Source organism: Hippocampus bargibanti, linkage group LG17, assembly GCF_051943395.1.
Source record: "Hippocampus bargibanti isolate YZ-2025 linkage group LG17, ASM5194339v1, whole genome shotgun sequence".
NCBI classification, from domain to species: Eukaryota; Metazoa; Chordata; class Actinopteri; order Syngnathiformes; family Syngnathidae; genus Hippocampus; species Hippocampus bargibanti.
The window spans coordinates 15,735,091-15,747,804 of record NC_142750.1 but is presented as its reverse complement, the minus strand read 5'-3'; the positions used below and the strand labels follow the sequence as shown (position 1 = coordinate 15,747,804).

At 39.8% G+C, this 12,714-nt stretch overlaps 1 protein-coding gene across 6 annotated transcripts in view; it reads right to left on the bottom strand.

Moving 5' to 3' along the window:
- Positions 1 to 11,660, bottom strand: part of nbr1b (NBR1 autophagy cargo receptor b) — a 47,130-nt gene extending 35,470 nt beyond the window's left edge. For 4 of the 6 annotated variants that reach the window (XR_016118038.1, XM_089018542.1, XM_089018543.1 and 1 more), the window contains exons 1-11: positions 11,414 to 11,660; positions 9,781 to 9,843; positions 9,519 to 9,537; positions 9,396 to 9,418; positions 7,153 to 7,338; positions 6,091 to 6,168; positions 5,593 to 5,825; positions 3,780 to 3,905; positions 3,335 to 3,541; positions 1,817 to 1,976; positions 95 to 178 (exon numbers count right to left, since the gene is read on the bottom strand). Coding sequence is in view for 5 of the 6 variants with exons in the window: in XM_089018542.1 (XP_088874668.1) it covers positions 95 to 178; positions 1,817 to 1,976; positions 3,335 to 3,541; positions 3,780 to 3,905; positions 5,593 to 5,825; positions 6,091 to 6,168; positions 7,153 to 7,338; positions 9,396 to 9,418; positions 9,519 to 9,537; positions 9,781 to 9,843; positions 11,414 to 11,515 (1,281 nt within the window). In the remaining variant the exon portion in view is untranslated. The remainder of the gene's footprint in view (positions 1 to 94; positions 179 to 1,816; positions 1,977 to 3,334; positions 3,542 to 3,779; positions 3,906 to 5,592; positions 5,826 to 6,090; positions 6,169 to 7,152; positions 7,339 to 9,395; positions 9,419 to 9,518; positions 9,538 to 9,780; positions 9,844 to 11,413) is intronic. The other 2 variants (XM_089018544.1, XM_089018545.1) reach the window with 2 other exon arrangements.
- Between the last annotated feature and the right edge of the window lie 1,054 nt (positions 11,661 to 12,714).

Genomic DNA, 12,714 nt, shown 5'->3' with positions numbered 1-12,714 from the left:
GCCCCATTCAGAATTCTCCAGATTGACTTCTTATTGATTATGAGAATTTAAGAATATATGGAAGAAAGAAACCTGGAAGAAAGAAAGTTCTTACATGTCCAGGCTGGAGAAAAGGAACAGATACTTCTCTCCACCGATCCCCGGATCCCACTGCCAGGTTTCCCCACATGAACTTTAGCTGCAAAAATATGCAAATACGACTCAATGAAACAATGTTGCATGTGCTTGATCTCTCAAAAGAATCATTTTTCACATGGAAGAAATGATATCCGATCTATATAAATCATGTTCCATTTTCTGAAGTACACAATAATTATTTCAGGGAAAAAATATTACGATATCTCAAAAATGATGAGCAATAAACATTCATCTGTCTTCATGTTCATTCATGAAACTAGACAAACATCCCAACTTAGCAGAGCGTTTCCACTTTCAAATCATTTGACCACAGGATATGTTATTTGATGTCACCATTCAGGAATGCCTGCATGTAAACACCTCCGATTTGTTAATCCAAGTCCCCACAATGATTTTATTTGACATGTCTGTCACACTGCTGTGGTTGCTCTATTAGCACCGTGACTTCTATTTAGCAGCCGCACACACGGTTCTACACTTTCTTTATTTCTTTATTCATTTCTTTATTATATTATTTGTTTTAACTTAGCATATTGGATATTTTTCGTGGTCTCAGAAGACGGAAAACTCACCAAATATTACGTGCACCCACCGCTGCACGGTGGATGCACGTTGCACTTCTGTTGCACACCGAAATAACATTTAAAAGACAACCGGCATCACTTTTTTGTTTCCTAACTGACATCAGAAAAACGTTTTATAGCATCTAAAATACCCAAAACACACAGTATGATATTTTTAGTCAAATGCAAAACACCAATAAAAATGACTTAAAGTGTCCAAAATCTGCAAAAAATTAAGCTGCGAATTGGGCATTTTCAGAAAGTCCCGCCCCAACTTGTCAATTATTAAATGAAGAACAGTTCGTGACGTCACGCCAAGACGTCTTGCATTGCTGGAGAATCAAAACAATGGCTTCAGATTCTGAGAATATGCTTTCTTGTTACACATCCAGTTATGAATATGATTCAAATAGTTCTGAAGAGGAAAGCATACATGTTTGCAATCGATTAAAGAATTTATTCCGTCATTTTGAGGTATCTGGGGGGGTGTAGCACCAAAAAGAGGCAGAAGACAAAGTCGGTGAAAACGGGCTGATTAATTCCTTTTTGACAATTTTTTGTCAGCGAATAGCTAATAGATGCTCGGGGCAACACACAAGTATTCACCATCGCGTTATTTATGTGTTTTCCTTCTAATTTCCCCATCAACACAGATTAACACGAAGTTTTCAGACCAAACAAAGTACCGCAAAATGCATTGAGGTGATGCAAGGTATGTCCTTTCTCGCTCAGGGGCGTTCCTTCAGTGACCTAGGGTGAGGACTCGTCACCAACTCAAAAACAAGACTTCCGGAATATTCAGCGCAAGTCTTGAAACGTAAAATATAGCTATATGCGGTGGAAACTTTGTAAAATACGCTCAGTAGAAGTCATTTGAAGCAATTTTACAAATTATGGACACAACTTGTCCGGAGACGTCGGTTGTCCTTTAACTATTTGGGCAAGTTTTCACACCAGATGCCTTTTCTTGACACAACCCTCTCTTTAATCAAGGACCGGGACCAGCTCTTATGGCTAGGCAGGGCATTGGAGAATAAAATGTACCCATGAGAATATACTTGATGTACTATAACTGCCAGTTCTACAGATAATCCAAAGAAAAAAATCAATGTTACCTTAGTATCAGAGCTCCAACTCCTTGTTCCTGTGTTCCTCATCTTCCAGTACTTGATGAACTTGGTTCCAGGACGTAGACGAGTCCCATCAGGAAGGTTCTCATCTAGAAATGTTGCCGTCATGGTAGGAACCATAAGAGGGCAGGGGCGCTTTGGTCGCCTAAGTACATATGGAAAAAAATACTTAGCATCTGTACGTCTCCTTGTCAGGCAAACAGGTATCTTAATCAGTTTGCATCTCTCTGGATCTCTCTCTCTCTCTTATCCTCCTCTCTTAGATTTACATTACTCAATCAATAAATAGAGTAAGTGGCATCCACAATTTGCATTAAGTTGCAGAAAGTACCCTGTTAATGCTTGATTAAACATATGGACGTATAAATGTGTAATTCCACTCATAGTTAGTGCTAAATCATTAAGTCAAATTCATTTGGCACAACAATTTTTGGAAGAAAAAAAAAAGATTTTTGCTTCTTTCATAGTTCAAATCAATTGCCCAATGAAGTAATCTTTTTCCACAAAAGGCATGCGTGAGAACCGAGAGGAACAAGTTCGCAAAAGCAGTCAATGTTGCCAGCAAGTGACTTTTTCTGACACCTCTTGGGACTATTTTTCCACAAGTGACAAGTGAGGTTAATTCCTACAAAGAATAATATGAGTGGAACCATTTCTTCCCATGTTGCAAGAAGTCCGGGCGGCCCGGTAGTCGAGTGGTTTGCACACCGGCAATTCATGGTTGTGCTATGGGCTCACCAGTTTCACCCATAGTGGCTAATCTGTACATGGAAGAGATGGAGAAACAGGCCCTCACATCCTTCCCGGGGACAAAACCTAGACACTGGTTTAGCTATATGGACGATACTTTTGTTACTTTTGTAATTAAAAAACAAGAAATTCAATCCTTCACAGATCACCTCAACTCTGTAGACATCAACATTAAATTTACTCGTGAGGACATTAAAGAGAACCAACTAGCCTTCTTGGATTGTAAAGTAATTATAAAAGAGGACAGAGCGCTAAAAACAGAAGTCTTTAGGAAGGCTACGCACACTGACCAATACTTACTTTTTGACTCTAACCACCATTTACAACACAAACTAGGAGTTATACTCTTGGTGTTCCATTTCTCTCTTTTCCTCCGGGCACACCTCCCTCCTCTCCTTCTTCAACCAACAGTAGTCAATTTTCCACTGGCACCCTGAAGGTCAACAGTACCAATGGCGGCCATTGTTAACCCGGGCCTCGACCGATCCGGTATGGGATTCAGAGGTTTGTTTTGGCAATTTTTTTTACGTCGGATGCCATTCCTGACACAACCCTCTGTATTTATCCGGGCTTGGGACCGGCACAATAAGACACTGGCTTGTGCCCCCTTGTGGCTACATTCATTATCATATTATCATACAATGGAATATTCGTTTAAGAAATGGTATTGAATTGTAAGAGACTTTCTCCACATGAATAAACAGCAACTTTTTCAAATAAATGGTGATTTGGTATATATGTACAGAAACCTACTCAGGGCTGTTGTGCTGAGTGGCTCGAGGCTGAAGAAGTACAGGAGAAGAACTTTCAACTCTCTGTGAGGAGCTCCATTGTATGCCACGCCTCTCCATCCTTAACTGTTTCCGGATCTCTTTCACTTCAGCCTTCAAAAGGCGCTTTTCTGCTTTCAGACGCTGTTTCTCAGCCTTCCGTAAGCTCCGATCCCCTCGCCTGTAGAACCTGAATGCAGTAGCATCATCAGTGATGGTAAGCAGATGTGGACCATTCATCTAAAGTTGAGATGTTACACAAAACTCCGTTAATCTTGCTGAGATCAAAGACGTGCCTGCCACAGCTTGATAATGGGGCAAAAGAATAACGCACTAAACTTTCAACTCAAGTGGGACAGTATTTCCCAAGTATGAATGGCTAAGCTATATTCCTATAACACTGATCATGCTGGGATCTTTTTTTGTACCTGCTGTGGTCAGGGGCAGGCGATCCATGTTCGGGTATTGAGAGTGGAGTTCTGGCCCTCACCAAATTGTGACTAGGATCATGAGAGAAACTGCAAGGCTCACACAGAGTACAGGATGTACACACACTGTTGGGGGAAAAATGTATCATATACATCATATTTAAAAAGTACATTACAACATATGAGGATGAACCAGTTCTCGTGATCACGTGATGCAAAACCCAAATTAGTAAAAGTAAAAACAAAATTGAAAGTTTGTTTGAGTTGGGTCTGTCTGTCTGAGTGTCCGAATGAAGGACTGACTTGTGGGACTAAAACAAATAATCAGTTCAGAGCTTGTTTTCAGTTGGAGAATTAGTTTTATTTTTCATCACTGCAAAACTTTGCAACACAGGTCTACTCTGATTGAAAGCCTTATCCTCCCAATTTATGTTGAGTTTTTTATGAGTGGCAAGGAATTGACTTTGGTGTGAAAAAAGACATCAGGGTAATATTTAGGGCCGCTGGATTCATTAATGTAATGATGTTCAATTTTAAAAAAATATATGCTGCATAATTTAGGCTGAATAAATTAAATGGATCTTGAACGGGGTTTTAAAAAAATATACCATACTGTATGTTCATTATGATTATTGTTTGTGAATTAATTGAAGTTGTGATGTCAAAATGCCATTTAATATTTAATCTTCGTCTAAAAGGTATTTTTCTATTATTGTATTCCAAATGTGTATTCCAGTGTGGTTGGTTGATGTACCGGTATTTTGGTTGTAAATGTTTCCTGTGGTCTTCAATGACTTGGCAGTGGACCTGTGCTGGTGCAGTGGATATTTGGTAGCAGGAAAAATGTTATGCATTGTTGTTTCAAACAGTAGAGTAAGTTTTCTTCTGAAAATCGGTCAAATTCACCAGTGCCTCTATCAAGATGCTCTTAATGATGACCTGATATGACGAAAAGAACTACAAAACTAGCAATAATTCATTTTCAATGAATACCAAATCTTTACAAAGACACGGCGCACATAAAAGTCTTTAATTTTCTCCAAAGTGATCAGAGCGCCTAATCACGCGAGCGCACCTAATCTATGCTACATCTAAACTACATTAAAGGTAGGTGGGTGGATATAATGCTGGTCCGTGCATTAGGCAAACACATTTTGGCCACCAGAAAATGAAAAGACACACCTATCAGAAAATGAAAAGACACACCTATGAAGTTGATATCAAGATTCAAAGAATCCGATTACATGGAGGAGCATGGCAGTTAAGTAGCCGTGAGATAATTTAAAATGAATTCATCCATGGTTCTCAAATGGAGAAAGCAGGATTACGAAGTCAAGAAGACAAAGCTGAGTTTCTGCAAAAATAAGGGATGGTGAACTCGTGTTGGCAGAACTCGAGCAATGGATTCACAGTCAAAAAACAGATCAAAGACATGTCTCTCTACGGTCAGCATCCGATTGGGGGCAATAGAATTGAAATTTTTCAAGGAGGTTAGTGCTTTAGTTTTACGAAACAGCGGCAATTATCAATCCGACGAATGACTACTTGTGGGCACTAACTCCCGGCGGACTAGAAGGAGAAGGTGGTCACCTTCTACTGCTGCTACTTCAAAAATATTGCCGACAATAGTCAGCCCGATCATATAATGAACATCGGCGAGGTGCCGCTCACTCTCAACATTCCGGTGAACCACACCGTCAAAAAAAGGAGACCAGCACGGTAGCACTACGTGTAGTCGACACGCATAGCGTGGGAAATCGACTCTTACTTTGGAGAAAAGTAAAGTAATCTCAGCTGACAACACCCGCAGTACCTGCATTGGTAGCCTCCACCTGTGGTCTGTCCCCTGCACGAAGAGCATGGAAGAGTGGAAGAGGACGGAGCTCCGGGCAGGGTAGAAGAAGAAATCTCAGGAACCACATTAGCTCCGGCAATTGTATCGCCTCTACTTCCCCCTACTCCACTCAGCGGCTTGTGGATGCAGCACTGTCCAGAGAACTCCCGGCAAATTTTTTCCACAGCCTCACGGACCACCTGATCCTTGAACTAGTGGTATAGAAGGAAATGGAATAAAAACACACACAAAAAAAAGAGTTCAAATTGGGAGCTAAACTTGTGTTTGTTCCCAGTAATAATAATAATTATAATAAATTACATTTTAAGCGCCTTTCAAAGCTCTCAAGGACATTTTACAGTTACAGACAAGCATAGGTAGTATAATAAATAAATAATAAATAAATAAAATACAATCACAAATAGAATGCAATAAATAAAATACAATTATAAATAGAAACAAGAGAGTAATGCTTACTTTCTCCATGTAAGAGGTGAACCAAGCTGGGGGAGTCTTATCTTCTTCTTTTGTCATCTTCATTTCTTTCATAATCACCTGTTAATTCATAAAAGGGAATAAAAAATAAATGGAATTTCACTTGACACAAGCAGACCGCTTTATCCTTTTTTTCTGTACTTTTGACTTCAAGATGGCCCAGCGAGAGTGGCTGCCTTTCCAGCAGCTCCTGTATTTTGTTTTTCTACTTCTTCCTTTCCTTTCTCCTTCCCTCCATAACTGCTGCTGTAAAAGGTACATTTCTCCACTGGAAGATTTATAAAGGCTAATCTAATCCAATCGAAGCCTCACTCGGGTCGCGGGGGATCCTGGAGCCTATCCCAGCCGTCTTGAGGCACTCGGCGGGGGACACCCTGAACTGGTTGCTAGCCAATGGCATGGCACACACAGACAAAACAAACACTCGCTCTTACACTCACATCTAGGAACAATTTGAAGTGTTCAATCAGCCTTCCATGGAGGATCAGGAGAAAATCCACGCAGGCCTGGGGAGAACATGCAAACTCCACACACGGAGGCGGGAGCCACCCAAGTCAAGTCTGACCAGCAAAATGGAACCAGAGAACCCCACAAAAATAATTAATTAATTAAATCAGAATGAATTCGGACTTGTCTTGCCAAATGACAATGGAGAAGGTGATGTTGCTTTTTGTTTAAAAAATAAAAAAACAGTTCATATGCGTAACACAAGCAGTGTTAGAAACACCCTACACCCACCTTCTGTTTGAACTAATTACATTTCAGCATCACATTTTTCTGATGTGAATATCTGTTAATGACATTGCAAATTATAATGTACCGCTACTCAAAATAACCAATTACAAAAACAAAATCATACAATTGCCCAGGATACGAAAACAATATTTACATGACCCTTGCAAAGTTGAATAAGAACATAATTTTTCTGAGATGTGAAGGTAGTGGCTGTTTTCAAAATAAAGACTGGCCTAAACTGTACAAAACATTAGAAATGTTTAAAATGAGTAAAAATGTAAAAAAAATGATTTGGAAGTGGGTGCCTACCATGCCCTGCTCTGGCACTGCCACCTGAACCTTGCGACTGACCACCTGGGCAAGAGCAGGACAGTGTTGAGGGGGTCTGAAGCCCCGCTTTGGCTCTGTGCCAGCCTTGCCAGTGCTGATCCTTGCTGGTTGACCACGGGTCTCATAAACATTCATGTGCAGGCGATTTCCCTGCCTTGCTGCACTCTGTGAAGCATAAACATAAATGTATGTCCCGTTGGCACTATACTTCAAAACAGGAAAAAAGGTATGTCTGGCGAGCAGGACCCCATTCTCAGTCACTCATGCAGCAAACGTGCCTGTCAATTCTTACGTGTTCCACATTTCTCCCAAATCCGAAAAACTAAAATTAACTTTAAATATAATAACACAGATTTTTAAGTTATTTCAAAAACCAAATAGACTCTCCCTTTTGTATTTAAATTTGTTAATGATTTGGATATAAAAATATGATTGAAATGTGCAAGTTAAAATTCTGAATGTGCAGTCTTATATTTCAATCACCAAAAGCCTGGATCGCACTGAGCACCAAAGGTTTGCCAGAATGTGCACTCATAGTAAATGTTTTTTTTTTTGTTCAGGTTCATTTAATGTTGCAAACAGCAGCAAAGACGTTTGCGAGGTATTCCCAGGTGAAATGGTTGCAAACTGTTTTTCTTGATTTTGTTATAAAGTTGTTTGAGAAAAGAAAAAACTGTTAAGAGACTATCAAAACGGAACATCTTTGTAAACGTCAACGACCTTTAAGGAACCCTGATGAAAAAAAAAGTGGCGGGCTGCGCACGCACTTGAAGCTTCGGCGCTCAGTGAAATACGGACGAACAAACTACAACTGTAGTGTTCAAATTCAATGCTGTCCAGTCAAAGTGAATGAAAAAGTCCTTTATTTCAAACTGCAATAGTGCACAATCAGTACAGCAACAGACATTTCATTTACATTTTTTATGTTGGTATAGTTTTATTTGTATATTTTATTGAACGAAGACTCCACGTCTTCCCAATCATGAAAGAACATTTTGAAACTTCAGGAAGTGTTTCTTTTCAGATCCTTGACAAAACACTGTTCCTCATAGCTCATCCTCTTCGATGCATCTATGAATGGAAAAAAAAGTGACGATCATGTCCAAATAATGAATTTTAGGTTCAACAATATAATCACAACCGCTCTGACACTTCTCTGTGCTGACTTTTACAGCATCTCGTACTCATGAGAAATTACGACGAATACCCTAAGTAAAGACTTTAACTAGGAGTTATCAGAACCCTCCAGCATAGGGCTAAACTAATACCAACTAGCATTGAAGGTAGAGAAAAGGAGTCAAAACATATCAGGAGAGCACTCACAAACTGTGGGTACCCTCAGTGGTCATTCAACAAATGTCAGAAAGGAAGAATAGGGAATGAAACCAAAAATTCTCAAGATACAAAAAGGAGAGGAGTAGCAGTACCTTACATTGCAGGAGTTTCTGAAAAATTACAAAGAGTCCTTTGGCAAAACAAAATTCCTACTTATTTCAAACCGATAAACACGTTAAGGCAAAAATTAGTGCATCCAAAAGATAGGCTACCAAATGAAAAACAAAGTAATGTAGTTTATTCAATACATTGTAAGAAACGTCCGACACCTTCAAAAAGTACAGATGACGGCTGAAGAAACCTTCTCATCGATGGACCACTCCTGTACGACTGAGAGCTTACACCGACCGAAGTAAAGAGACATGCTTTTCCTCCGACAAAAACAAGGATTTCTATCTACCCCGCCCCCTTCCTCCAAAAAAGCCACTTCTTCTCAGTCAAACAATTATGTTCTGTAAGGAGCATCGGTAATATTTAATAAATGTAGGCGTGAAAAATAGCTTTAGCAGGTTTTGCTTTTGATGCTCAATTCATCCTGTCCATGTAACACGAGTCTGGTCTTGAAGACATGTACAAATGTGTAAACACGTTGCAGAAAATTAAGTCACCTCCAATTAGGCGGTCACTTATTTAAGTCTATTAATATAGATAGTGCAGGAGTAGTCACTTACGGTGTTCTTCCCGGCATGTTCAAATGGGCATCTCAATAAAGGATGATATTTCTGGGGCTGACAGTGGTGGAGAATTGAAGTCTGTTTGAGAATTGAGGGGCTGAGAACGGAGGCTGCAGCCAGACTCACGCGAAAAAAACAGGCAGTGTAATCAAGGGTACAGTTTACATTTGCTTTGCACATTTTGAATTACTTTGATGAAACTGTTAAAAATACCTTGAGTGCCTCTTCGTACTCAACTGCAAAGGAATAAGAAAGGATCATTTGAGATATGACCTGATGTGCACATCTGTATAAATATGTATTTTTTTTTCCATTAGGGGTGGCATAATTTCTTACCTTGGCTGTTTATAGAAACCTGCCAGAAATGGAAATGGGTTTCACAGTCAATATATTACAATAGTTCACAAAGGCTCAATGAGAGGCAACGGAACCTCCTATTAGATAAATATATTTTAACTAGATAACATTACGACAAAGAAGAAGAGGCCAGGTTGCATTTCCTTCCTTCTCAACAATCAGTTTTTTGGGTCCATGAAGTTCCTTCATGTACATCAGTGAGATGTTTTTTTTTTTATTTCAGTCAATGAAAATTTCTGACCTCTTCGTTCTCCTCATCGAAATAGGTCAGTTGAAGGCTGCACAAGCTAAAGGAACGCTTAACCTGTGAGAGACACACACGCAGACACACAATTCAGTCAGTATGAAGCCATATTTGACATTCTTAATAGTGCTTAATAATACGATACAAATTGCTGAAAATTTCGGGGAAAATGATCTCTCTCTCTCTCTCTCTCTCAATCTGTGCATCATCTTCTTTTGCTTTCGCCTTTACCTTCAAGGGGTCGCCACAGCGAATCAGTGTCCTCCATCTTCAGAGGTTTGATACGCGTTTTTATATATATATATATATATTCCTTCCTTCTCAACAATCATTTTTTGGGTCCATGAAGTTCCTTCATGTACATCAGTGAGATGTTTTTTTTATTTCAGGCAATGAAAATCTCTGACCTCTTCAGATATATATATATATATATATATATACATAAAGTCTCGTTATATCGATATCGGATATATCGATAGTCCCGGTTATATCGATACTATTTCGATGCATACGGAGAAAATTACATGAAAACAGGGTCGGATATATCGATAGTCCCGGTTATATCGATATTTTTTCGGACTCCCTTGAATATCGATATAACGAGACTTTACTGTATTGATTGACAAGCCAATCATAGTTCGCAAAACTTTCACTTTGCTGCTGTGAAATGTAAATTTCTCCACTGTGAGACTAATAAAGGCATAGCCAATCCAATCCAAAAACTCTGACGTTGAGCATCACCTGCAAGTAAGCGCTGGTACCTCTTTTGGGTTGCCAACTTGAAACCTGATAGGTTAAAGTACCAGTTTGATCGTCACATTTGATGTGACAGGGCCCGCAGAACTGATTGTGAAGGCGTACAGGTAGATTTCTGACCCTGCTAACAAATGATGACTGAAACGTGATTGTCTTAGTATGAAAACACACGCCTGGAAGCACCGCAAAAGGGGAAAAGTTATGAAAGAAGCTGAAGGAGCTGAAGAATTCATGGACAAAATATAATTAACATAAGTCTGTAATTCTGATATTTTTAGGCGAGCAGAGAGGGCTTTGCCATCCATGACAGTCTGACACTGTTAAATGCTGGTTTACAAATGGTAGGGAACTGCACTGTAAGAGATTGAGAATACTGCATACTTTGTGTCGCTCTGGAGTAGATTTCTGTGAGCCATTGAGTAAACTCATATTTAGAGCTTGTTTGATATTATGTATTGACAGTTCAGAGTCCTTGTTTCCATGTCGGTGTCAGCATTGTGACGCCAACTGTATCTGATATAATTGAGGTCTGTATGAATGTAGGCATTAGTTCAGGTCGTGTACTTTTTAGAATTACAAAGTAGATAATAGTATGTTTTTGTCACATTCTAATACTGTGCTTAACATTTGCCTTTCATGTTTAAATACTATTTTGGGAGCGCGAAAACAAAAGCTTCGCCGTAACGTTTTCGTCGGTTGATACATATTATTGTTCAGGAGGTGCACCGTTTTTGTTTCCTCAAACAATAACTCGTAATCCAAGATGGGTTGTAACAATGTCGTCTTGTAGGGTTTGCGACCATTTGCATGGGAGAAATAAATGAAGGAGCTGATAACTGCTACATGCGGCCCGGCAATTGTCCAGTTAGCTTACCATGGCCTCCATCGAGTCCCAGCTCTTCGTCTCGGATCCTGACAGAAGGAAATTCCTGGAATTTCCTCTGAAATTTACTTTCACGTTAATGCAGAAGTCCATTGTGTCACTCTTTCCGCATTAATACATAATATGTTTGAAAGCCACGAGCGTTTTCTCGGGCAAGACAAGGACGATTTGTGTTAATCTCGCCAGATGGATCCAGGAAGAGGATGATGCGTATGTTATGTTTACATCACCGACGGGGTCACGCCCACTTTGCGTCTTGTGCAGTGACGTGCGGTCAGGTTCATGGCTGGTGAGGCACTGACGTCATCAGTAGATTTAAAAACATGAACTCTACAGAGTACCTTATTCACCATTTGATTGGCAACAGTTAACGTGGTTTGTTTAAAATGTCATTTGGCATGCTTAATATAAACTGTAGCATAGAAAAAAATAAAAAACGTGATTATCGTTACCTTTACTTATAAAAGAAGAATCTGTAATCACCAGCGCCCCCTGTCATGAGGCAGGAGAACTGTGTGCCTCACCAATGCAGTTTTGATAAAAAAAATAAAATAAACACTATGGTGCTGTGTTTATAATGTAAAGTGACTCTACATTATATACACCAGCTAAACTGTAGAAATGTATTTCATATACTCAAAGTGTTTGAACACTTAAACAGCGATATGCAGAGGGACAGCAATGCGGTCTCACTGCAGAGCAAGCCAGCACAGCACAGTTAGCATAGTCATTGCGCAATCCGTGGTGAGGCTCAGCCGGCTGCTGCCTCCTTGCTCGTTTCTACTTAGTATTTGAACGGTAAATGTGAAAATTCAGAGATTTTGAAAAAAAATCCAAACATCTCATCTCATTCTCTCATTTTCCGTACCGCTTATTCCTCATTAGGGTCGCGGGGGTTGCTGGAGCCTATCTCAGCTGTCTTCGGGCACGAGGCGGGGGACACCCTGAATTGGTTACCAGCCAATCGCAGGGCACACAAAGACATACAACAGTCACTCTCACACTCACACCTAGGGACAATTTGGAGTGGTCAAAATCCAAACATGGTGAAGTTAAATGGAAAAGGACTTTAAAGTACAAATCACTAAATAAATATAACTGTTTAATACGTCTGTGTAAGCTGTCAGTCGTACAGGAGTGGTCCATCGATGAGCAGGTTTCTTCAGCCGTCATCTGTACAAATTTGAAAACTAATACCAACTAGCATTGAAGGGAGGGAAAAGGAGTCAAAACATATCAGGAGAGCACTCACTAACTGTGGGTACCCTCAGTAGTCATTCAACAAATGTCAG